Here is a 27952-nt window from a genome sequence, read left to right on the forward strand (position 1 = left end):
TTTAGGAACATTGAGATACATTAAATTCTCCTTGTACCAAGACTCGATGCTAGAGTAAGGGTCCTCTGCAGAGATTCACCATGACTCAAATTACTAATAGTTATAAATAATTTTACATCATTGGCAAATTAAAGGTATTCAGACTAGATTACTTCCCGTGTATAAGAAATGTTATATAGGCAAGGCCATTTAACAGTTCATCATTTTCGCCTATTTGGTGTGTCGGCCATCTGGGAGCCCATGGTGGGTAAATGTTAGAACCATGTTTTTTGTCGTGGTCTTTGATCTTGGTTGCGCTGCGCCTGGACTGCGGCTGTTGGTTTTGGTTGGCTGCGGGCCTGCGGCTGCGGCTACGTTCCGGCTGTCTTGGATTGGATATTTTGATATTATATTGTTTGTATTGTAGGTTTGTCTGCTAAGTACTGTTAGATGAATTTACCTTACAAATTCCGAAATAAAAATACAGTATCAAAATTTCGATCAGTTCATTGATTTGAATGATTTATATTGTGGTTAAGTTTGAGTTCAGAGCATCAATTGTAAATTATATTTCCTCAAGAGAAAATTTAACTGCAGAGCCTAACTTAGGCACCTTGGACTAACTTATTGAACACGGTGTTTGTGTTAGCCTAAGTTTAAAGTTTATTTTTACTTTTTAGTTAGCATTAGCCTATTTAAAGTGGAAAAAGCTTCTTCACTCACTGTATTATATTGACAATGTTTGAAGATAATGCTTATGAACCTATTGCAGAAATTTATTTAACGCTGAGTAGCCAACCAAGCTATGATGACATTTACTGTTTGTGCAGTCGAGTTTTCGTGGAGGGTGTGAAGTAAGTAGCCTAGGCTAATTTAGTATAACGTGATTTAGTCTCAGTAGGTACAGGTCAAGTTCAGGGCCTCAATAGTAGCTCAAGAAGGTAAGCCCATTGCCCAGGGGCGCCAGTTGTTTTAGGTTTTTTGGGTACCTAAGGGAGAGAAGAATTCCCTCACAAGTACGGTAGTGATGGGAACTATCCGATAGAAACAGTCAGTTTATCTGGTTGTTCCACGCCAACTGGTTCAACCGATGTGTGCTTTAATTTTCATCTGGATGAACAATCCATTCTATTAAATATGTGAGCAGCTGAATTATCTCTATCCATCTATATGCAAAACCAACCTTTCCTCGTTTTCATTCAATTGTTAAACTAACTTATCCGTTCTCCATTTTCATTTCTTTGAACTACAAATTAGTTACCGTATTGGACTAACATAAAACTGCCCTTTATTGAATGGTGAAATTAATATACAGTAGGAACCCCTCATAAACTTAGGTAATTACCTATCCGATCATGACGGGATCGGGCCATGGTCGGAACGGCTAAAAGGTTGGATGGTACTTTTGTATTATACGGAGGCCACCCTTAAGTTACCGGTATAGGCTACAGCATGCTACGGCGGTCAAGTTAGGTTAGGTTGGGTTAAGTATCTTAAATCTTTTATGACTAATCTGGTATCATCCAATTCATAATGAAACAAGGAAAGTCCTACAAACATATTTATGATAACCCAACCTAACTGCCGCAGCGCGCTGTAAAATAAGTGGCCTGAGCTGCATAATAAAAAAGTACAGGTTGGATATTGGGAGGAGGAGCTTAGCATGCAATCTCGGTGACGCCGGTAATCATCTCCGGCAACTGCGGCCACCCGTGTGTAAGTTTCAGTCCTTGCGGCTTCGGGACCTGGGGTTATCGTCTCCTGCGACCGTGGCAACACTCGTGAACATAACTTACAATATACGCGACTTCGGTAATCATCTCCCGCAACACCCGCGATTGGCCTTTTGGCCGATAATAGCCTAAATTCCGAGCTGATAATAATCCAGAGGAGTCGATTATTCCGAGTTTGGACATGAGGGGCTCTACTACATAGGCCTATCCGTGTACCCTAATAAGTTAGTATTTGGCCTTATTTAATTACATACACAAATGTTTTGGGTAATAAATAGGTTAAACTTATTTAACTTATCCATGTTGGTTGGCTGATTGGTTTTGTAAAGTGCTCGTCTGACAATCAAAAGGTCGCTGGTTCGATCCTGAGAAAAGTCAGTAGTTTTTTAATGTTTCGTAACTGGACCCAGCTTTCCCTGATCATTAGGCTTAAAATAAATGATCCTGACTAATGAAACAGCTGATCTTAGTCAGTAACAAAGCTACACAGATCGTCTCACAACATTCTACAGTCATCCTTCACTGATATTTAGGGGTTTCCGTGTAGCCTACATGTTTTGTCTATTCTAAATGGCACTAAGGTAGGCTAAAGGTATCTCGTTAGTCTTAGAAATAAAGGCGGTGGACAGTATGAATTTAGCAAGTAAAATCGCTGGACCTTGACTCAAACAGCCCTTTATCATAATTTCCAATTAGGCTAATGATATTTTTTATGCAGTCTTTCGGCATTCATTCGAGTTTCATTGGTTATGCCTTTTCATTTCTTGTATTTAGGATTACGAAGCTGTCAAGTTTAAGACCCACATGGTGTCAATCCAGACCCTTCCTTAAAGGATTTTAGGAAATTCATCAAGTGGACTCAGAATAGCGCATTTTTGCAGATGTCACTGTTATTACTGTTTAAAGTTCCGTATGTGGCCCGCGAGCTGTAGGTTAGAGACCCCTGCTGTGGAGTAACAAACGATAAATTACAATTTAGAGAAGATCTCAATATAGTGAAAATTAATCTCATGCAATGTTTGCATGAAACTAATTTAAAGAAAGTACTGTGCGGTAGTGACTCAATTGATATATACTGGAATAATAACAAGGTAGGTATCTACTAACAATCTAATCTTATGGTTTAACACATAAGCTGATGATTAACACATTCACTGTGCATGACGAGTAATCTCGTCACCGCTAGCGCTCTCCAGTGGCGTGCGAAGAGTATATTTGCCAAAGCGCAGTTTACAAACTATTGTTCCAATGCGAGAATAGCCACTGCTGTGAGAAGTTGTTTCGCTTGCCGCTTATTGTGCCAGTGTTATACTTCAATCCCTGTTATAATTAGTTTTTTGATCCGACTATTTTGTTGGCGGTAGGGACGGTTACAAATTTATTGTAGTGTGGGGTTTAGGCTTGGATCTAATGACATGCAATAGAATAACGTTAATGAATGTACTGTAGCATTGTGGAAGTAACCTAACCCTAAAATTGTGATTGACCACTTTTTTGCAGCATTTTTTGATGCTGTATCCGGGTAATTCACACCTGCTTTCTCCCTCCATTTGACAATACTTAGGGTTGGGTAGCAGTATTGTTTAATGCTGCTATCTGTTGGGTTCTTGTAAAACTACGTCCACAAAAACTGGGATGCACTTATGGCTCTCATTTGGATGAAACTAAATTTAAACGTTTTCGCGCACTCGCCCACGCAGCGCATTAGATATTTGTGACACTGCTGGCCATTGCGCAGCCACATTGAACGTCTTAATTAAATTAATAGTAACACATATGTATACACTACAACCTCGTTAAGTCAAACCAGTCCAGATCAATCAGACCTAACGAATTAATTTTCTTTATCATGGGAAAACCCCTTTAAAATATCTCTAGATTGCAATAAAACAAAATCAATGACTCACCACAAGGGCATGCAGCAGTATATTTAGTAATCTGATGTTCCGCTACCGCAAACCAACTCGGTTGTGTGAAATTGTTAAACACGATCACTGATCTATTACAACCTCTTACAAACCAATAGTGCTATTCAGTCCTAGTCCGGTTATTCAGAGGTTTGACTTAACGTTGTTGTACTGTATTTCTTTCAAGTGTTATTTTGAAAGAGGGTACCACACGGTTGTAGGCCCTCAGCCTGTCCAGTCCTACACTGATCCTTTTTTTTTCCAATGGTATTGTAATATTATTATTTGTCCCTTAACAAATTAAACCTTCACAGTAGGCATGTACATATCTATGTTATCCAACTGTAGCCTATTGTATCGTAATATAATTTTCAATTCTAACTAAACTAACTCCAACAGTACATGTTCACAAAGTACTCAATTGTATTTTAATATCAATCATACCTTCATCAGTGGTGTCGAGGAAGAAGCTCAAGATTGTCCTGGCGTAGAAGCAGCTACTCTGATAGAAACAAGCAAACCTGAACTGTTGGGAGAAAGTACGGTTAGGTTCTACAACTCCTCTGCTGAGTCCCATACTGTCCACACGCCCAGAAAAAGTCATGTAAGGAACTTTGAGTACCTATTGACGTATATTTTTTTCTTTTGCCCAGAAACTCCTTTTTACGTGTGCCACAGTGCATGAACATCATTACAACTATTATAAACTAAGATGGCATTATTCAAATGGTAGAAATAGTTCTCTCTTTGTTATGGCATTGTTGTAGACCTAAATTATTTAACTACTAGCTGTAACCCGCGGGCTTTGCCTCGTTTAACTTCTTAATTTTCAAGATTATCTCGTTCGCATGGCTCAATCACGTCCTGGTTGAAGTTTGTTCGCTACGCTCACTCACCTTTAGGTTGGAGCTCGTTCGCTGCGCTCACTTGCCTTCAGGTTAGCTCGTTCGCTACGCTAACTCGCCTCCAGGTTGAAGTTCGTTCGCTACGCTCACTCACCTTTTGGTTGCAAATTAGCTGTTGTCATAAATGTAAAAGAAATAATAGTGCTGCACCCTGTTGGCAAATCCTTGTAACTTTAATGCTATTGAACATCATAGAACAGAACCAACTTGTTTAATTGAAACAGCTGTTAAGATTCAATAATTCCATTTCTCATAAGGTTAACATGGGAAACTCCAGAGCCACTGGGGCGGAGCCCGAAAGGATTTTTGAAATAATAATATGCCTATATGTTAATCGGGAATGTGAGCTATCATCATGCCAAATTTCAGCCCAATCCGACCAGTATTTTTCGCGCTCACTTGTCACAAACATACATCCATACATCCATACATCCAAACTTTCTCATTTATAATATTAGTAGGATTTGTTCCCATTTTTTCTTAAGTTTAACATTTGGATTTGGTATGTTAACACTGCATGTATATTTCAATGCATGGTTACAAATGTTTATCTTGTTCCTTCAATTGTTTTAAATAATAAATTGTAGATAAATTGAAACAGTGTTGAGAATGATAGTTATTTTATAACAATTTGTGTAATGTTTATTTTTATTAAAGGATATAAAGTTTTAAACATTAAGAATGTAATATTTGGAGAATTTTATTGAAAACAGGTTTTAGTTTTAATCTATATTATTAAAGAAATTTTTTGTGCAGCAAATCGACCCCTAAATATTAATTTTCATAGGCATATTGGGTATCAATTTAAAGCTCTTATCCTCTAGATGTGCCTTTTGCGGGTTTGGATGATATCCCGTGAAAGCCCTTTGTCCTAATGTCAAAGTCAAAGCTTTATTTTCCAATAGACATTACAAATGCATGTGGAATGGTCAATGAAGGTATTATGTTGGTAAACATTTGTCAAGGAAGAGTACAATAGATGTAGAGTACAAGGTCAAATCAAAATATACAAAGATAATATAAAATACATGCAGATGAGGATAACTATAAGAGAAAAAAAAGTACAATCATTACTCAATATTTAATGGTTTAGGAAATTCTAAAAAATCGTTAAGTTTGTAGAATGGATTCTTTACTAGCCACATATGAATTTTAGCTTTAAAAACTTTGTAAGGAAGTGATAGCAATTTGTTGGGCAATTTATTTAGACATTTTAGGCCCAGAATTTTATGACTTTTCTTTGTTTTGCTCAGTCTAACATGGGGTATATCAAATTGATGTCTGTTTCTAGTTTGAAAATCATGAAAATCACTCCTTATGGCATGTGATTCCATTTCCTTAAAACTAGTTAACATGATATTAAATATATATAAATTAATAACGGTTAAAATATTAAATTCAATAAAAATGGGGCGACAATGTTCCTCAGGATCAACCCTAGCCATTATGCGCAGGACCTTTTTTTGTAATATTAAGACATCGGAGACATGAGAACTATGGGTCCGCGGAATTGGCTAACTCTGGAACTCGCTAACCCCATGTTAAATGCCCTATCTTAAAATTTGGTCGATGAGAGGAACTCGCTAACTTGTTCGGTTTCGGAATTGGCTAACTCCGGAACCCGCTAACCCGCTCTAGAGCCGGGTTAGTGACTTCCGTACTAGGACAGAATTCGCTAACTCGGTCCCTCGGCGGAACTCGCTAACTTCCAATCAGAAGCGTCGCGCGCCGGCCAATAGGAGCAAAGCACGAAGATTGTTGGCCAGTGTTGCCGAAAGTGTAGTACCTACGATCGTATCGGTACCATAATATCGTATCCAATGAATAATTCGCAGTAAGAGCAATGTGGTTGATGTTAAATAAAAGTATATTGAGAAGTAGGCTATGTTTATTATTATTGTTATGATTATTATTAGCGTGTAAAATGCGTTATTATATTCTAATTTAATTGTTGTTTATTCGTTTGTAAAAAGATAGTTCGTTCGGTTCTTTTGTTGATGAAATATTTATTTTCATAGGCCGTAATTTGCTCCTTTTTCAAATAAATTGCATTAAATATATGAAATGCTGTAAATAAAATTATCAAGTTCGTATTTGGTAGACCGGGTTTGTAGCCGTAAATGATTTTCCTTGATAGGCTATAATATGACTCTTTAAAGGTATAGTTTATGTCTGTCGTGCGGGTTATGATTTTTATTCATTTGAATAACTTATCATTTTGTTTCAATGTTCTTACATTCGTTCTCTCACTCCCCTCATGAAGCAGAACAAGACAGTCCGTCCTGTTTACACCCACAGTTGCACAATGGGTCATAAAAGAAGAATGGACCATTTTCAATAATCACTCTAGGGTTGGCAGTATAGGCCTATCAGATACTGTACGGTAGTACGAGGTTTTCACCAAGAAGGACATTATTCTCAGACGTTTGAACAAATATGTGAAAAAAAACTATTATAGGAAACATTAAACATGAATACTATAGTATGAAACAGTAAACATATCAAAACAGGCAATGCAAAAAGACTACAAAACAAAAAAGTCGTACCCCCATACATTTCTTATGGACGTTTCGTAGTTTGAACATGTTTGTAGACAATTTTTCTTATATCTCCAGTTTTTACAGCTTGCCGTTTGTTCTAGCCTTAAAATATTCTGTGATAAAAGGGTTTACATTTGAGCTATTGATCATTATAATGGTATGATTTAGAAACGAGCTACCAACCCTGCCACATTATTAAATTTAGCTTTTTAGATATAAGTTTTTATTAAAAGATGTATCTCGGGTTGTTAATATGTCACCAAGTTCATTCTGACTCATTCAAGATTCATGACTTATTTTGAATTTGCCAGATTTTATTAAGTGATACATAAAGTTAAAGCCAAACATCCACTGAGTAGTAATTTGAAACAAGAATGAACTTGGTGACATATTAGCAACCCGAGATATACATCTTTTAATAAAACCTTATTTCTAAAAAGTTAAATTTAATATTGTGTTAGGGTTTGTAGCTCGCCTATAACACGTCCGATTTTAATTATCAATAGCTCAAATGAAAAAACTGTTATCACTTCAATGGCTTATGAAGCAATTTTGCCCAGGTCAAATCATAATTTTACTAGACTATTAACAAACTTATCTTTGCCACCGTGCTGTATTTTTTATTTGAGGATTATTTTTACCAAGTGTCATTTTTGAGGCTTCTGATTGGCTATGGGACATCGGCATCGGTGGTCTAGTGGATAGCGTGTCGGGCTGATAATCTGAAGGTGCCGGGTTCGCATCCCGCTGGTAGTACTAATTTTTTGGCCTTGCAAACTAACAACACGTCTCCTCAATTTTCTGTCACCTGCCTCTTCTAATGCACATTATTCATTAAATTACCAAGATCATTTTATAAATTGTGTTTCTTTCTATAGTCTAATGTGTTGAAATGCATTGTATATTCATTTAAGGTAATTCTGAGCAATTACTTGGTCAACCCCAATTTTTTTCATATTTTACTACGGTCATCAGGAGGTTCTCAGAAAGCAAGAAACATATAATTCAAGCCCCGCAAGGTTAAGTTAGGTTAGGTTAGGTTAGGTTAAGTTAGGTTAAGTTAGGTTATTAATTAACCTAACCTAACCCAACCTAACGTAACGGTACTGTTACAATTGGCCTTAGAGATGTATTTGAGACAAAAAAAAAACATAATAAGTTAGGTTAGGTTAGGTTAGGTTAGGTTAAGTTAGGTTATTAATTACCTCAGTAATCGCCGGGTTCAACGTCCTCATCCGAGTCAGCGGCAACTGGACAACTGGCCTTCCGCGCGTCTCCCGCAAGCCACTGTTATCGCTTGGACTTTGAACCTTCTTACCGCTCGGCAACCTGTACGATGGCCTTGCGGGCTTTGAATTATATGTTTCTTGCTTTCTGAGAACCTCCTGATGACCGTAGTAAAATATGAAAAAAATTGGGGTTGACCAAGTAATTGCTCAGAATTACCTTATTTAATTTTACTAGGGTTTTACCATTATTTACATGCATTAGGTTCTCACATTATTGTTTTTGAAACGTCACAATTTATTTGACAAACATAAAATGGAAGCATAACAAAGAATCGGCTGATAGCTTCAAGGTCAATGAGTAAAACTTGCGCAGCCTCATAAAAAAAGGTCAATTGAATTTGATTTATATATAATTTACTCATTGACCTCATTCAAGGTCAATGAGTAAATTATACAGCAAACCTACACCCTATTATACCCCTCAAATTTTCGGTTCTGATGTTTACTTAGCGATTTCCATTTTGTCTGATTTTATTTCGAGTAAAATTGATGAATTTAAAGGATGTTGCCTCTTGTTATTATTTGTTATTAGTTGTTATTTTAAACGTTACAGTTTTTATTACTGAACTAAGATGTTAATGACAACCTAATATTATTGAGCAATAATACTGTAGTTGTAACTTACTTTGACTATGCGAAAAGCAAATTAATAATCACAATAATGTACATTTAGTACATTATACAGTACATTATTTATGTACATCATACAGTTAGTACTATTATGAGGTTTTATGATCTTTTATGGGCAAAATCCTTTCGTCAAGGGGGGGGGGGTGACCCCAAACCCCACCCCTTGCCACTGCAGCAGAATATTTAAGACGGTTGTAGAGATATTTGATCTTTAATAAATGTAATCAGATGATGTTGTGATAGTTGTACTAGATGATTGAGTACTAGCGTTGACTAGATAAAGTCTAACACCTGCTTTCCCTTTGTCGACCGACGGGACTAAGTCCCAGCATTGCTTTTTCAGAACAGCTGCTGCCAATTAGGCCATTCTAGGGTTGCTATTGGTTGTAGCTGTTGCCTAGCAACAGTTTCAGCATGTCCTTGTAGTTCAAACTTAGTCCACCAGGCTGCAGCACATACTGGACTCCATAGGGTACTAGCCCTTTGTCGACCGACGGGACTCTTTAAGTCCCCCAACGGGACCCTCAAGTCCCAAATAACATTTTTTTCTGTTACAAGTAACCATGGAGATATTTAATAACTTAATTTGATCCATAAAAACATCTTCCAGCAAATATTTTCTTATTTTTCCAATTTTTCAGTGGTTGGGCAATAAAGGGTTAACATAATAATAATAAATGCAAATAATTGCATTAATTAATGTTTGTTAACTTAAGCAAAGATTTAGTAGTTGAACATTTTTAGGGGAAAAACTAATTAGGCATTTACAAATGTATCATACAGTAATAACATTACTACATGTAATTGTAATTAATGAATCTATATTAAAATAATAGTCTCCTCTCCAACTCCAGAAAAACAATTCAACTACTTGATGTCATAACAGAATATAGTATCAAAAATATTTTTTCACCACACTATGATGTTTTTGGCTGTACTACATACGTTAATTCGTGGCTGAAAGTTACGTTTTGCTGGCCATGCCAGCTGTCATCGTAATCTGGGGACCGAGCAGGTTTTTACAGGCCGGGGCCGCAAAATCAGCTGTCCGCTTACTTACTTTAAACATGAATGCATCTTAAATACACAATCAAAATCCATAGCATTGCAATAGAATTGTGTTATTGTCACCGTTGCCTAGCAACTATTTATTTTTATTTTTGGTGATTCCTCAGATTATTTCTTCACATAACCTTAAATTTGTAGTTGTGTTGACTATCAGTGTGCATTATTATAGTGGTGAATAGTGGTAATAGGATATAGTGTGGTGAAAAATAGCGTTCGTACCACGGACCGAAATGGTTTTGCAGCTCTCGATCGATTTAAAAACTATCTCGAGCCGGCAAAACCTCATTTTCGGCTCTAGGTACGAAATATACTATAAGTATTGCGACCATTGCAACTGTCGGCTGTTATTTGACCGCTTGAAAACACATTGTGTCAATAAACAAATAGCTCAGAGGTGAGGTAAGAGGCTCACGACACGTAGATATCAGGTTCGAAACCCATTTGGAGAAGATTTGTTTTTCATCATTTGATTTCATATAAATAGATAGGCATACTTTTGTAAACAACTTGTAAAGTTAACATTTTTGCGACACTTAGAAACCCTCTGTAAACCACATTAAAAGTTACTCAAAATAATAACGACGGATACTATTTAAAAAAATACACAGTTGTTGACATCTACAAAACTGAAACCCTAAACTAAAATGACCTTGACTTAACCTTTCTTAAATCTATCCTTCTTCCAACACCAAATCATATAACAAAATTAATAATAAATTAAACAAATCTTAGGATTAGGCTAAAAAAAACTAGCTTTTTGCATGTAGGCCTAGGTTTACATTGCTTTAGTTGTCAATTGCCTAGGTTTAGCCTACAATTATTCTATTAACTGTTATGAAACGTATGTAATATTTTTACACATAAGTTTGACGAGTCAACAACGAACCTTTAATTTGAAGAATTACTTATAAAACACGGTTAAAGGCTTTATTAGACAAGGGTCAATTACATCACGATTAAATTTTGTATCCGTGTTTGAGAGCTCACTTACATTTACAATCTCTTCGTGGTTTTGTTGGTAGGTCTACTATTCTCACTAATTTTCATGTATCGCTATTTTCCTATAACACTGGCATTCATTTTAGATGTAAATCATATAACACAATTTCATTGGACGTGTAACAGCAAAATACAAAACCATATAACCTCTTAGAATTTATGTGGCATTCCCAGTTTCAAGAACAAAGGATTTATTATGTTGGTTTACCTTATGATTGCCATGTTCTTGGATAAAACTTTCAATAAAACTCTACAATCATCAAGAAACAATCACAAGGTGAACCAACATAATAAATAACTTCTTAATGATGTTATAATTGCATTTTAATTGCTTTGAGCTACGTAGCTATTATATTCCCCCTAATGGATTTGATAATAGAAATAAATACCGTAACAATTATCTTTATTGACACTGACGTTTTGAATTACGGCAAATTACGACTATTTCGTCGTGCAAGGTTGGCAACGCTCCGTGCAGTGGGCGCGGCCGGGTTAGCGACTTCCAGAGTTAGCGAATTCCGCCGCGGGACAAAATCGAGTTAGCGGGTTCCGGAGTTAGCCAATTCCTGACTGGGACGGTTAGCCAGTTCCAGAGTTAGCCAGTTCCGACACACGACCGAGTTAGCGAGTTCCAGAGTTAGCCAATTCCTACGTCTCAGAACTATTACCCCAAAAAATGATACCATAGTTCAAGGCAGACTGAAATAAAGCAAAGTAAACTGATCTTAAATAACTAATAGGAACTAAATCATTAAGCTTACGAAAAAGGCACATCATTCTACTTAACCTAGTACAGAGTTGCGTTATATGATCAGACCAAGTCAGTTGTTTGTCAATATAGACACCTAGAAACTTTACCACATTGGACAGTTCAGCTTCAAGTGGGCCTATATCATGTAGAGGTCTAAGGCAAAATATGACTGATTGTGTTTTGTCTTTATTCAAAAGAAAACTATTAGCTGAAAACCACTCAGCAGCAGTATTGACTGTGTTTCTGACAGTTGACTTAAGATGCAAAAGGTCACTGTGACAAGATAGCAAGGTAGTATCATCCGCATAGAGATAGGAATTGCAACTAAGATTCATAGGCAGATCATTTATAGCAATTAAAAACAGAAGGGGGCCCAAGACGGAGCCTTGAGGTATCCCACAGTTGCTGAGGGCGATGGAGGACCATTCACCATCAGCGTATACCGCCTGTCTACGATTTGCTAAATAAGACCACAAAAGATTTAGAGCACTGTTTCTGATTCCATAAAACTCCAACCAATGCTTTTAACATTTCATAGTTTGTGCAGAACTCTGTTGTCAATCATCTGAATTTTTTAAAGTTCACATTTAAAGTGCACATCAAAACAGATGGCCAAGATACAATTTGTTTACATCCAAGGCCGTCCCTAGGGTTGGCGGCGCTCAGGGGAAACGTGGTCGCAGCACCCCCTCCCCCCAGTAGTAGTCGCATTCGCATATGTTAATACTTAGGTTAATATAAATAGCCGCGGCACTGCTCCCCTTCAGCTGCGGCGTTCCCTCAGTAGCAGCACCATCTGTAGTTGGTGATGTTTGAATTGAAGTAAAATTTTGTTAGGTTATTTGTATAAAATGTAAACAAGAAAATGACTTAAGTTATTCATTGTGTTGTGAGAGGATTTTGTGTTTTCATAGTATGTTTTATTGATGTTTTAGGGATTTCAAGTAAAATATTGTAATGTTATTTGTGTAAAATGTAAAGAAATGACTTACGTTAGATTTTGTGTTTTCATTGTACGTTTTATTAGTAGCCTATTTGTAATTTTTCTAAGATGCCTCAAAATGATTGCTTACGCAATGAAAATAATAGGGCTGGCAATGCAAATAATAGGGGATGTGATAAGACATAATGGTTTTCACCCTTATCAAGTACATATCAAATATATAACGGATTTTGAAGTCACGAAGTGACACAGGCTTTTAGTTATTAAAATACTTGTTTCAAACAGTCTACCCTTCTTTCTCACTACCTGTGGTTTTAATAGGAAATGACCTACTGGAAAATTTTCTTTTTAGTTTTGTAATTCCCTTGGAGGCTTATTTAACCACACACCAACACAGCGGCCTTGTCTTAGAGGAGGCTATGAACGCTCCATAAGCCAATATAAGTACGCTATTGGTTACAGCAGGAGGAAGCAGTGAGCTGTTACTGCAGTGCTTCTCACTACTCAACAGACGAACACGACAGTCTGAGGGACAACAGTGGACTGCAACACAGCGACAGTGGAGCAGATCTGTCGGAGAGCTCCAGGGATCCGGACTGGGACAGGTAGACAACAAAATTGTATACCAGGTTTAAGATAATTTCCGCTTTCTATATACTCTTATTCCAAAATTTCTTCTATCTTTGTCCTAAAAAATTTTGCACAAATATGCTAGTTCTAATCCAACATTATTGAGAAACAACATTGGTTTTAGTATTCATTTTATATGTGTTCACAGTAGTTTACTGGTTAATACTTGCCTATAATCTAAGCCCCCAACAATTATTTGAATTAAAAAATTTGTCCAATATAGAATACTTTAAGTTGGGTTATGAATTTAATCATTGTATTAATGTATTTATTTTTCCAATTAAATGTTATCTTTGACTATTTCCATTTTTTTTTTCTCTTCTCCTTCTGTGATCCTTTTTTATTTTTCTATGAATACCATGGATTTACAACTGTTCTATACTTTAATACTTTTCAAACATAGTGTAGTATTGCACCTGATAATTGAGGGCTTCAAATGTATGATAACTAAATCTTTCTAACATTGCCGTTCTACAATTATGGTTCTATATTGTGTATTTAGAAAGTCATGATTATTTATTTCAAGTACAGTAAAATTTGTTTTCCAGGTATTGGACGCTTCACGGAGAACGTCTAATCTGGGAAAGTTGGATATCCAAGTACGGCTCGTTCATAGATCCTAGTTATTTACAGCAGAGTACTGTAGACACGACCCAGAGTCCAGCCGAAGGTGATGAAACTTCCTTCTGTGTTCAGAGTGAGAAAACTTGTGATCCCAATAGAAAAACTTCATTCAGTGGTTTATTACCGAATGTCAAAACTGCAAAATTCAGTGCAGAATATCAAAGTTCCATAGACGGGGAGAAAGTTGACGAGGCGCCGCTGATTTTAGTGGACATTGTTAAAACCGAAGACGATTTTCTGTCGCGTAGGCTTTCCGATATTTCCGAAACAGCAAAGTCGCTCTCCGGAAAGAGTGAAGACTCAAATTTAGACGATACAGATAGATTGCGTTTGAGTGTGGTGAGTAGATGTTCAGGCAGTAGTGCGCCATTGTCCGCTACGACAGACTCTATGACCAATGTGACTCGGATCACACTGTCATCGTCAGACTCTAGTTACGGCTTGGACGACTCGTCAGGCAAGAGCAGCTCTCTGCTGTCGTCCTCGGACTCGAACAACTCAGTGGATCAGCAGTGGCAGCACCTGTGGGCGGAACACTTTAACCAGCAATACTATTACCACTACAACAAGTTCACCCAGCGGTACAAGAAAAAGGACTGCGAAGAGGCAAAGACTGATTCAGGTACTCATAAACTAAGGTCGTGTTTTCTAGATAGTACAAGTCCTATTTCTAAAAAGTTTATTTATAAAGTTTTCTATTAGTAATTTCATTAGAAAAACACAAAACTTGCTCAACTATTTTTAGTACTGTATGTTCAATATGTATTTAAAGGTTACTTTTAAGGCTGTTCGGGCACGGTGGAGTTAAATCGTTCAATGCGCTTAATAGTTCTCCAAGTTACCGTGTCTGCCACTTTCAGCTCACAGTTATTAGTGAGGAGTAAAGCAGGCCAGCTTAGGCCTATTCAGCCATGGAAGGCAATTTCCAAAAATAAAGGTACAAATCTACTGGTCAAAGGAAACAAGATATAACTGGAAAAACATTGCAACAAGTAAATCGTTATTACTTTGTTAGAAAATAACGTACCTATTTTAAATGAGCTTAAGTCTAAAATGAATTGTGTCATAGTATTTTTTATTTAATTGGAAAGCGACAAGTATGTTATTGTTTTTTTTTTATTTCTGGATGAAATTACAATCTATCTTCTTGAGCTTGATTTATAAGTGATACCATAGTAAAAAAAGTCCCACACATTAGCCTATTAGTCAGAATCATTTAACGGCTATACAGGGTGTCCCAGAACTCTCTACCAATATTTTAGGGCATTGATCCTGGGTAAGAAACGTACCTAAATATCATATTTAAATTTTCCGGAAGTCCTTAATTACTCACACAGCCGCCATTTTGTTTTTTCAGTTATTAATCTTTTTCTAGAGAATGGTTAAACGTAAGAAATGGAAACATTGCACAAGCATTTATGACAACTAGACAAAGCTACGAAAAAATTATGAAGATTTTTCAAATTCATAAAACAAAATGGCGGCCATGAATTTGAAAAATCGTGATAATTTTTTGGTAGCTTTGTCTAGTTGTCATAAATGTTTGTGCAAAGTTTTTATTTCGTATGTTTAACCATTCTTTAGAAAAAAATTAATAACTGAAAAAACAAAATGGCGGCTGTGTGAGTAGCTAAGGACTTCCGGACAGTTTAAATATGATATTTAGTTATGTTTCTTACCCTGGAGCAATGCCCAAAAATATTGGTAGAGAGTTCCGGGACACCCTGTATATTTTAATTTCTTATTTAAATAATAAAAATTAAGTTCGTTTATGACATTTTATTTTCATTGGATTAGGTGTTAACACCAATATCCCGCTAATTGACAAATGACAAATGACAATTCTTTATTGCACATAACATCTGTTAAAGTTATTACAAATGTAATACACAGACAGGTACATTGTCAAGGTTTCTAATAAATAAGGAAATCTAAATAGGTATATAAAAAACCTAGGATTTAGCCAGTAAGTTACCCCTACAAAGCTACAGCATGGTGGAACTGTTTATGTTAGGAGAGGTTGATGAGAGATTGGGTGTCTGTTACCAGGAGTCGTTGAAAAATTCCTCAAGAGTGTAATATGCTTTTTCTACTAAAACTGTTTTGATTTTGTCTGTAAATTTTGCTAAGTTTAATTGCTTTAAGGAGTTTGGAATTTTATTGTAAATTTTTAACCCCATATAGAGAGGACTTGTTAGATAATGTGTATTTCTGCAAGTGATAACTGGTTGTGATACTGGCTTCTGCTTTAATATTGAACATTAAAATAATTTTAATCCTTTCATCTTTGGTAAACATTCTTAACTACCACAGGCTTAAAAAACAACATTACCCTCATAACAGAAATAATATCGTCCACACTTGTGATTGATGCATGGTGTATTCGGGACTAAGATGCCATTTGTTGAACCATCAATTTTTTTTTGTCCTAGGACGCTAGGCACGAGCCTGGGATTGTTTATCACATTACTTCAGGCTAGACCTAGGGGTTGCGGCATTATCACTTAGATAAAGTCCATTGGTGATTTGGCGGGGATCAAACCCGGGACCTCAAGGACTGAAGTCCCACGCTCTAACCACTACGCCAGCTCGCTCCCCCACTTTGAACCATCAATTAATGATACTATATAACAAAAGGTCGATGTTAGATCACCTACCAAAGCACACCATGTAAAAAACATTTAAAACAATTATTTACGATTATTTTCATTAATATTTTCAGGATTTATCGTAGAAGACAGCCGAGTATCTCAGCAAACTCACCACCAAGAGTCTATTGACGACGTTGTGAGCATAGAGACACAAGACAGCGTTAGTGAGGGTGAACATTCAAAACCTCCGTCTGTCAGCAGCAAGTCTAGCAGCAAAAGCGACCAGTCCAAAAGGAACAAAGAGAAAAGGTAAGCTGCAGGTCAGAAGAATATCTAGGCATATACATTACTAACACATCTGTTGTGTGACATCTTAATGTAAATGTGAACTAAAAGAGTTTATGTGACGTCAAGGATGAGACATAAAAATTGGTAGAAATTGATTAGAAAATAGTTTTGAGTGTAATACACTTGTTGTCACTATTCAAGGTAGCCTACCTGTAAACTGTACTAAATGAGTAAAGATTGAAATTGGAATTAAAACACAAGGTCTAGGTTTTGAGGGACGAGGCTTGTTAAGGTAGCAGGTTTACCTCAATGGAAAGAGTTCGCCATGGCTCAAGAAACCCAAAATCGTAACTCTACACAAAACTGTTAGAATATTTCAGCATTTTCAACCTTAATGTTTGAAGACATCTCTCTTCTCATGCCTTGTTTAACCTTAAACTCCTACGGAATTATTATTGAATATCTAGTCCCCATTGCTTGCTTGGTTTGTGTAATGGTTAACGTTTTATTTTGATGGTGTAGGATTGCCAATAGTATCTACTTAACCAAGTAATATTTTTGACAAAAAAATCTTTAGCTTGTTAAATCCAAACCAATAAAATTAATATTTTAGTTTTACAATTGACCTCACTGTACATTCTAGGTCTAGGTTGCTGCCTGTCCCAGTCGGCTACATACTACAGCAGTTGAAGGCAATGTCTGTAGAGCCGAGCGAAGGAATACAAGAGGAAGACGAGAGTGTGTCCCTGTCTAGACCTTCAACTTTGGAGAGTGTTGCGCATTTGGAACGTCAAGAAACGGAGTGTGTAAATGATGATAGCACTGCAGTAGAAGATAACGAGAATGAAGCTATTGTGAACTGTCAAAGTGTGAGTGTTGATAGAAAAACTGTGGAGACTCCCGAAGAAAACTGTAAACAAGACGGTTTGAGTGACAATGAGGCTTGTGAAAACGATCAAGACGAAGCTATGGAGAGGAATTGTGATAACGACTGTAACATCAGGCACGGAGTTAAAAGGAGGTGAGTTTAACATTTAGTCTTGCATTTGTATATCTGTAACAGTTTAATCTGTTAAATTATTATTGTTTTTTTATCCAATTTATTTAAAGAAACTCATTGGAAGAGTAACGTCAAGCTGTTCCCTGTTCTTGAAAGAGTAGTAGGTTGGCCGTCAAGTTTGGTTTACATTGATTAAGTACAGATGATAAACTTTAAGTTAAATCGGCCATGTACATTTTTGAACTTTTATCTGATATACAATTGGGACAGCCATATGTAGGAAACTACTTGAGTAAGTAGCAAGAAAAGTTACTAAATTGATTTTACGATGAAAATTAATCCTCAGACAAACAGTTAAGTTATTGATAGCTCATGCAAATTTGTCCTAAAGAGTAACACTCTAGTAAGATCTTAAAAAAAATCACAAGCAGCCTTACTTACTTGAGGTTATTACACGGACTGTCGTCCTTCTTTCCATTGTACTCCTGCTGCTACTGAACTTACGACATCATCATCGAATTTTCATGAAAAATCCAAAAATCCACACAGATTAGCATTAGAAGGTAAATAGATAAAAATTTAAGGTACTAAAAAAACTGGTGAAGGACACAATTATTTCCATTTTGGCTTATATCGTACTTTTGTTAAACATAAACAAACGGCGTTGAATCAACATAATTTTAAAATACAAAATGTCAAGGGGCGTTGAATCAACATAATTTTAAAATACAAATTGTCAAGGGAACCATTAAACGTTCCCACATAAAAGTGTTAAACTGTGATAACTATATTCCTACAAAAGCTCCTACGATGCTTGCTCTTGTCCATTTGGGGCCTAAATTCATTTTTGTCTGTTTGTTGAATATCTGCATCAAAACTTTATTTTTATATTTTACTCAAATAGTGTGATAATATTAATATACTAATTTGATGAAAAGATGAATTCTACAATACGAACATGAAATGTTCAAGAGTGGAAATTAATTCACTGTGCAACTACCTCATTGTGTTGTTAGCGTAATAATTATGTTAAATTTACTAAAACTTTTCTCGAATTTACCTACTACTTACTTTTCCATCTAGCCATGAAAATGAAGCCAACGGATCCTGTGCAGAAAAAGTCAAGAGCGCTTACCAGCTGATGGGTTTTATGTTTGACATGGAGAAAACGAAGAAGATAAGAAAAGCGTCTGTTTGGTACAAGAAACGTTTCAACCAGATAAGGTTCCAGAATCGCATATTACGGCTGCACAAACCTATGCCCAACAAGAAAATTTATTTTGATGACGAAGGAGAAGTGGTCAATGAAACTTTGCCAAAGGTAATTTTTCCATAAAATATATATTTAATTGTTGGTAAGTAAGTTTTGGTAGAGTAATTTTTAAATTACATTTATCAAAAATTAATTGTTGAATTCTGATTGTACTTTACTCTTTTTTGTAAAATTCTCATTGCAATAAATTCCTATGTTATTAATTAAATTTATCTGTCCTTGCCATTATTTTGTGAGTGAAACTGTAAAACTTAAATAAAGTTAACGTTTTTGCTAGAAAAGGTTCATTCTGTTACTTTTCTCCACCACCTATTGATAGGCCTATTTGTATTTTTAGTTATGTTGAATCAGTCTCCCTGTTACCAACGTAGTTTAAACTTGAAATTATAGTTGAAAAGGACACTAAAATTTTTGCTTTTCTTAGATTTGTTGACTAGCTTTCTAAGGTTTTTGATTTTTCACCTAAATAACATATACATTATATTCAAAGTTCATATTTATATATTGTTTACTAATGATGGGAATCTAAACAAGAGTGAAATTTCCAGCCAAGGACTACAGAAGATGTAGACAATCCAGAGTGTTTTGCCGATGCTTTGGATACTTCTGAACTTCATCCCGATCATGAGTCTCATGAATTGAAGAAAATGGAAGATTTCTCAGAAAAAGACGACTCTTCCGATGATGGTCAAGAAGTGTTCTTCTCTGCTGAAGAAGACTATGTAGACGGCGGACAGGAGAGACGGGAATACAAGTCAAAAAATGTACAAAAGAGGAAGAAAAAGAAGCAGTTTAAAAAGAAGTCTGCCATTCCAGATGTGGTGATTGCTAATCCAAAGATACAAAAGTTCTGGCGAAGAAGATACCATCTGTTCTCAAAGTATGATGAAGGAATAAAATTGGACGAAGGTATTATATTTTCATTGATTATATTTTTTAAGTGTACAACATTTTCAAATATTTAGTTGTAAGGGTTCCAGTTTTGTTTAACACTCTTTCTGAAAGTTAAAATGTTGTACAAATTTGTGCTTTAGTAGTGAATGTAGTGTTATTGGGTGTACAACGGATTTCTTATCCTTATTTGTAGATCTGCACTAAATTTGACTAAATTAGTAGTGGGCCACGGCCACCTTTAACTCCAGGCCGTGGCCTGTTAGAATTGGCAACGTCGCAAATAGGGTTGTTTAGTGTCAGACGTCCGATCAGATAACATGGCAGACAGGTGACATCAGCTCATTAATTCACACTTTATTGATTTAAATTTATGAACATAATGTATTAAAATATTGGAAATAAAACATACATAATCGAAAACCAAAACAATATGAATTGAAAATCTTTATCTGTACATTTAAAGCGGAGTCAATATTTTCATAGTCCAGTAACCAAGCTTTTGTAAATAAATACACAAATACCATTAGCTGCTTCCAAACAAAACAGCTGTTACAACCCTACTTGCGACAATGCCACTTCGAAGGCCCCGGCCTGGAGTTAAAGGGGGTTGTGAGTGAATGAATACTAAACAGCTGCAAAATGTAATTAGCCTCTGTCATATGCATTATTGCATTTGTCTATTTCATTTGGAAAATCACTTGAGAATTGCAACTACCGTATGACTTTACTCTGTGAACACCTAACAAATCCTCTTTATATTTCTACTAGCTTTCACAGTGTCGGTCCTGACGGTGTTAGTTAAAAGTCACAATGTATTTAAGGTCTCCTATTTTACTGTTAACTCACAAAGGTTATTTGTCTTGATGATTAAATCTCACTTCATGATGTGAATTATTTTGTGGTAATTTTAGGTGCTGTACTCACTTAAACATATTAGAATAAGAAATCATTAGTTATCTTATTTATTCTTTTATAGTTTTAATTGAGTATATTCACTCATTGTTGTGGTTTGCCCCTGAGCTGGTAACAAATACAAATATTAATAGTGGTTTATTTACCTTGTACTTTTCAATTAGATTCCATACAACTTTTTTGAGCTGGGGCGAAAATACAAGGTGAATAAACTACTATTAATATGAGTATATTCAGTTAAATTGGAAGTTAGACTAGTTATGAAATGAGTAAACAATTTGTATCCTTTTGAAAAATAAGATGAATTACTGGAAAATGATTTTTTTTTACTTCAGTACAGACTTGGCCTGGATAGTTCAATGAAACTTCAATGTGACTGTTACTGATTTTACTTTGATTCTCATCTTGCAAATGATTTGTCAGAGAGCTGGTATTCCGTGACGCCAGAGCCCATTGCTACTTTCATCGCTGAACGGTGCCGCTGCGACCTGGTTGTGGATGCATTCTGTGGAGCCGGTGGAAACGCGATACAGCTGGCCTTCACGTGTGAAAGAGGTTAGAAATTTTAGCTGGTTGTTGGTTCATGACACTAGTAATTATGAATCAAAACATAAAATTATTTAACACGATCAAGGCTGCATTTATCAAGACACTCATTGAGGCTCCTTCCTAGAAAAGAGGTGATGAAATCCGAGTTTGACGAGTTGGGTCAAATCTTTACTAGAGCCAAAAGGTGGCTATCTCATATTTCTCCTGAATCAAAAAACAATTCATGCAATGACAGCAGTCAACCTCACTCAATAATTTGGAAGTCAAAGCGCCATCAAGACCGGTCCGAGCGTTCATCGTCATGGTAATTTTTACACTCCTAAACCCATTTCTGTATGTTACCCTCATTCTGTTATATGCACGAACGCCCTTACTTAAAAAAACGCTCCTCGTTTTAATCATTCTCAAACTCCTCCCCCCCCCCAACCTTAAATTACAATGATTCCATTGAGGTATAACCAACATTCAATATCTGCGACTCTTATAATTAATAATGTGATTTAGGGTGTAGCATAGAGCACAAGGGCCTAGATTTTTTAGGATTTTTTGACAGGATAGCAGGCTTACCTGAATGGGAAAGAGTCCAAACTGGCACAGGATAGACAAAATAAAACTTTACACTATATACACAAAACATTAGAATATTTCATTGTCACTGACAGCATTTTCAACTAAGGAAGAGAGAGTTTTCTAGATGTCCAAAATGGTGGCCAGTGAGTTGTTGAGTCAGTGTTGCCAATAGTATGAATTCAAAAAACACAGTTTCAGTTTATCTTATATGCACTATATATATATGAGAATAAATATGTAAGCCTGCTAGTTGGGTTGGATGTTGAAGTGGAGTGGGTTAGATGAAAGGTATTATCTCAGGTTTAGGTTTGGGGGTTGTCTAGACTTAGTAAACCATTGATAAGACAATTCCCATCTTCTCAGTTGTGACTGGTTACATTGAGGAGGCAGTGATTTGACTATTTTGGTCGTAAAGCAGTCATTGAAACTAGGGTTGTTGTGGCTCTGGGCATGTTGTACAACTGGTTTGTCTTTGTATCCAGTAGATACATCTTGTCTCTGGCCATTCATCCTGGTTCTGAGGCTATTGGTGGATAGGCCTACATACTGTGCCTCACATTTGTTACATTGTAGTTGGTAGATAATGTTCTTCGTTTCACAAGTGTTGAAGCCTCGGATGTTGTAGTTTTCTTTGGTTGTGGAACTGGAAAATGTTTGGCTGGGTAGATTTATTTCACATGTTTTACATCTCTTGTTATCACAGGGATATGAACCCTGTGTGCGTTGTTTGGGTTGTTGTTGGCCGGGTCAGGAACTTTTGGGTGGACTAGTATTTTTCGGAGATTGGGTGGTTGTCTAAAAACAATGTTTGGTGGATCTTTCAAAAAATTGATGGTGTGGTTGAAAGATTTTTTGAAAGATCCGCATATAAGATAAACTGAAACTGTGTTTTTTGAATTCATACTATTGGCAACACTGACTCAACAACTCACTGGCCACCATTTTGGACATCTAGAAAACTCTCTCTTCCTTAGTTGAAAATGCTGTCAGTGACAGTGAAATATTCTAATGTTTTGTGTATATAGTGTAAAGTTTTGTTTTGTGTATCCTGTGCCAGTTTGGACTCTTTCCCATTCAGGTAAGCCTGCTATCCTCTCAAAAAATCCTAATAATGTGATTTGCTAGATTTCCCAAAAATCCTAACCCTTTCTGATTAAAAAATAAAATTCACCCTTGTTTTTATGTATCTCACACTGAAGGTACCAGCATATCTGTCTTTTGTTCTAACTTTGAAAACTCTTTTGTCTTTTTACAGTAATCGCGATTGACATAGACCCTCACAAAATTGAGCTGGCTCGCAACAACGCCCGAGTGTACGGCGTGGAGGATCGGATAGAGTTCATCACCGGTGACTTCCTACAGCTCGCTCCTCATCTCACTGCGGACGTGGTGTTCCTCTCGCCGCCGTGGGGAGGTCCTGACTATGTGAGGAGGTCTGTCTACCCATTCTCGTCTCTGTTGCCCGTGGGAGGCCGGGAGCTGTACCAGCTGGCCTCTGGGATCACTGAAAACATTGTGTTCTACCTGCCCAAGAATGTCAACACCCAGGAGGTAGGATGAGGTTATATATCTGTGTGTGTGTAAGACTCATGTAATGTTTTGCTAAGGATAGATTTACTTTTGAATTGAAATGTTCCCATTTCTTCCCTTTTACAAAAACAGAATCCTGTGTAACTTTTATTTTCACAATATCTACCGCCATTGACTTTCGGGTGACACTCTAGTATATATCCCATCCATATGAACCAGCTGTAGCCAATTTTTATTTAAAAAATGTAGATTCATGCATTTACGGAGTACGCTATTTCTGAATTTTTTTTATCTGTATCAAAATCAAAATATGCTTTGTTAAAAAAAATAATAACAGTAGAAAATATAAAAATACACTTCCAGTGAAACAAACATCTTACTTACTATTGCATAAAATAAAATAATAATACAAATACATATAGGCTAAACTTGATATTAATGATAAGAATAAGAAGGTTTCATAGAAAGCGATGTTAAATAAACATTTAGGAAATAAGCCTAATTTGTAAAGTACCGGCAATGATTCTGAAGCTAAATGAGTGAAATGGGCAATTAGAGGGAATGAGACAAGGCAGAGGGCATGGACATAAATGTAGTTAATTATGGTATGCTCAATGTTAGTAGGCCTAATTAAGTAATGATTACAGGGGAATAAAGTAGGGTCAAGTCTGCCTATTCTCTGCTTTGATAAGGTATTCTGATTTTTCTACACCCCATTCTATCAACCAGCCAGTGATGCATTTTTTGAAAATAGTAATTGATGGAGAATGAAACAATTGATAAGAATTACAATGGGTGATAATATTACTATATAAAACTTCTGAAATGTAAGAGGAATCGGTTATTGAGTACGACTTTGATAAATGGGAGGTAGTTATTCCAACATTCTGTGCATATCAGGTATAAGATTATAAGAATGTGATGTTTAAGTGTGATGATTAAAAATAGAATCTAAGTTCTTGAAAACATGAATTAAAAGCAATTTGATGAATAACTGTCTTACACTGAGTAAGGATAATTCATGAAAAATCTGTTTGTGGGGTATCGAATTGGCTTATTGAAACAAACTTTGACCAACAACTTCTGAAGGGCAAAGAGAGGTTCTAAAACAGTGGAAAAAGCTCCGGCCCATACGATAATGCCAAATGAAAGTAATGACTGGACATATGCGTAATATGCTAGCTTGATTTCCTGAGTTGTTAATATATCACAATTGTATGTAACGTAAAAAAATATAACTATGTACATGGTATAAAAATATATGACAGGCCTTTGAAAACACCTATTAAAAAAGACATTAATATCAACATTTAGATTTTTACATCAACAAAATACAATATTGCGCTATCAAGACATGTTCAACCCTGGTTCAGTTGAGGCTGTTTGGAATTAACGAAAATTAACATTGCTCTTATAGTGGGCAAAACCAAGATGACTGTTAGTGTTAACTTTCATGGACTCCCTTGGAGAACAATTCAAAACTGCAAAGAACATTTCTAATCTCACAGTTTACTAGATATTTAAATTACAGTAGAACCCCGAACCCTGGTTAACCGAAACGGTTCCATAAAGTAATACATGGGTAAATTTTAAGTAATATGATATGTAAAATGCTTCAGTAACTTCAGTAGTTTAGTTTAAAGCATTATCTAACCCATTTCAACATTTCTGTAGCGGAAATAAAACACTGTATTATATAGACATTGTTAATTTTTCCTACACACTGTGGTAGTAAATAGACTATTTTTAGCATATGACGGGTTAACCAAAAAATTGGTTATTTGAAACGGCTCTCCCCCCTTTATTTTGGTTAACCCGGGTTCTACTGTATAATCATTTTGGTGTTTGAAAAAATATTTTTGGATTATAAATAACCCAGCAGCTGTTTGAAACCATCCAAGATGGCCGCTAGCCTCCAAGGGTTCTTAACAAAACTTTTGCGTATCACTGTTCAGCAATAAATCATGTAAAGAACAAAACAAAGTCTAGTGCCAGTACTGCTATAGACAGGCAACCGGTAAATTATGCTGTTTAAGAATAGAGCCTACTGCATATCAATGGACCAAAATAGTTCAAGATACAATGCATTATTACAACTTTTTAAATGTTTATGTTATTTTTCTTGGATGATGAGGTTATGTAAGGTAATTTCAAAGATATTTAAGTGACCACGGTTGATTCGCCCCTATTAATCGAGCTTCTACTGTATTTCCTGTTGGTAAGTTATTGATGATTTGAACATGTTGCCAGGTCGTGGAGTGTGCAGGGCCTGGAGGCTCTGTAGAGTTGGCACAGAACTTCCATGACAGAGAACTGGTCGCTATCACAGCTTACTTCGGCGAACTCGTCAACGTCAATGAATAAACACATTCCACTTCGCTACCAGTACGCTCAACAAGCTTCCCTGTTAGTTTAAGTTTTGTTTTGTATGTTTTTACATTTTTTGACGTTAGAGTTTTAAATGTCAGTTGTATTCTCGTACCTTACCAAAGATAGGTATTGTACTTAGATTTTATTTCATAGAAACTTCTCAAGACTATTCTGTGATTAATAATAGTCTCATTCAGATTCCTGATTCGAGTAGGTCTTAAGTTACTTTTGAGCCAATGTTCAATATTATGTAAGGTTTTGTGTTGTCAATTTATGTATTTTTTATATAATTGAAATTTGTTACATAATGTATATGTACAATATGTGTTAGATTTGTTGTTTGTTTTTCATATTTAGTGCAATACGTTCTCTTAAATCCTGATTGCTAAATAGATCTTGCAACTTTGAAATCTATTGTAGTTTTTCAAAACTCAACAATTTTATTTATTTTTATTCGCACTATACAAAAAAGTGATCATATCTTCCCCTTACTTCCACTCCATTTTTTACATCCCTGATCCTCTGTGCACAGCAGTTAATTAAGGAGAGATTTTGCATCCAGTTTATTAGTTTTCTTTCTGTGCTATTATATTGTTTTCAACTATAGATGTAGTGATTAGAAAAATGTCTGCCTTTTCAAAGTCAATTAGTAGAACGGTCACTAGTAGAACAGTCTTAAAACGTGGTCACAAATATTAAGATCACACCTAATCAACCACACAGTAAACGTAAAAGTACCTTTCCATTGAAATCTCCTGAATTTATTATCTATTATTGTAATTATTTAGAAATTTCAAAATTTATTTGTTTTTGTATACTATGCATTTGCTAGAATCAGCAGTGTGAAAAAAACTTTTGAAATGAAGTTTCAATCCCAATATAAGACAAACAATTTTATTAAGATTTTTATCATGATAAACTATGGTAAAACTCTTAGGCAACAGTCACTTGTCCCATTGTTAAATTGTTATTGTGGAGACAAAAAAATATAAACTTCTATTAAATTTTAAGTTTGTGACCAAGTGAAAGCAATAATTTAGCTTTTACTGCACTAACTCCAGGGTAAGTACCGCCATAGATAAAACATACTTCCCTTAGTAGATTTGTCATCCTTATGGATCAGCTAAAGACAATTTTATTTTTAGTTCAGTCCGGTGCCGCTAGGATCGTGTTTTTGTTTACAATTTGTTTCTTGTTATTTAAAATCTTTTTAACCAAATAAAACAAGCTGATTATAAATAATGACTCGTCCCCTAGTTATATAACCAAAAAGTAAAGCACAAATCATTAAATTAACCCTAAAACAATAGAAACAAAATTTTTTCAATGTCACTAAACAGAACTAAACACAAAAAACCAGCTTTAAATTTTACAATGGGATGAGAAGTCTACTTGTGTTGGTTAGTCTAAGGTACCGCGTAAGGCAATTGAACAAATATAACTGTTAAAATAAAGTAAAGTTTGAATTTATGGTATGGATTTGTCCTGTCACTATGTGCTAAAAATTAAGTTTTTTTAGAGATAATCTTCAAACTTGTGTGTGCTGTTTGTAAATATATCAATGCTGTACAGTAAGTATATGTTTTTATTCCTTTTCTGCTCAAAATGTTAATTGTGTAGTTTTCAGAATCAAGATTTTCTTTTCTTTTTTTTGTGTTGATTTTGTATTTTATTATTATTTTATTTACAACTAGCTGTGTGCCCGTTCTACGCACGGGGATCTTATAGTAGTCAGTTGAAACCTTCTTATATTAAGATTAAGAACAGCAGTTAGTTTGCATATTTGCAGATATGCTGGCAAAACTATTATATATAAACCTTCGCAAATACAGTATCTGACAGTTCAAGCCAAAATAAATGCTTCGCAATTAAATGTCACCCGGATCGTTATGGTCCATATGTCCAATGATTAAACTAAAAAATGTTTTATAGATCCATGAAGCGAGGTAGCCCTAAAGTAGGCCTATAATTGAAAGT

The 27952-nt window shown here is 35.7% G+C and overlaps 1 protein-coding gene across 2 annotated transcripts; it reads left to right on the forward strand.

The window, feature by feature from the left end:
• Window positions 1–403: 403 nt before the first annotated feature.
• Window positions 404–27550, forward strand: LOC129003829 (trimethylguanosine synthase-like). Of its 2 annotated transcripts, none has more exons than XM_054432149.1 (11): window positions 404–833; window positions 4073–4223; window positions 13207–13349; window positions 13923–14620; window positions 16721–16898; window positions 17521–17898; window positions 18961–19198; window positions 19699–20059; window positions 21380–21511; window positions 23331–23626; window positions 25856–27550. In XM_054432149.1, exons 1-11 carry the CDS (start codon window positions 718–720, stop codon window positions 25967–25969), a joined length of 2805 nt encoding a protein of 934 aa, XP_054288124.1. In that variant the 5' UTR covers window positions 404–717; the 3' UTR covers window positions 25970–27550. The 2 variants fall into 2 exon arrangements, with proteins under 2 accessions (XP_054288124.1, XP_054288125.1); XM_054432150.1 differs by having other exon boundaries at window positions 13210–13349.
• The last annotated feature ends 402 nt before the right edge of the window (window positions 27551–27952 follow it).

Source organism: Macrosteles quadrilineatus, unplaced genomic scaffold (genome assembly GCF_028750875.1).
Source record: "Macrosteles quadrilineatus isolate MER2022 unplaced genomic scaffold, UCM_ALF_1.0 Scaffold_9__3_contigs__length_116548681, whole genome shotgun sequence".
Taxonomy (NCBI): domain Eukaryota; kingdom Metazoa; phylum Arthropoda; class Insecta; order Hemiptera; family Cicadellidae; genus Macrosteles; species Macrosteles quadrilineatus.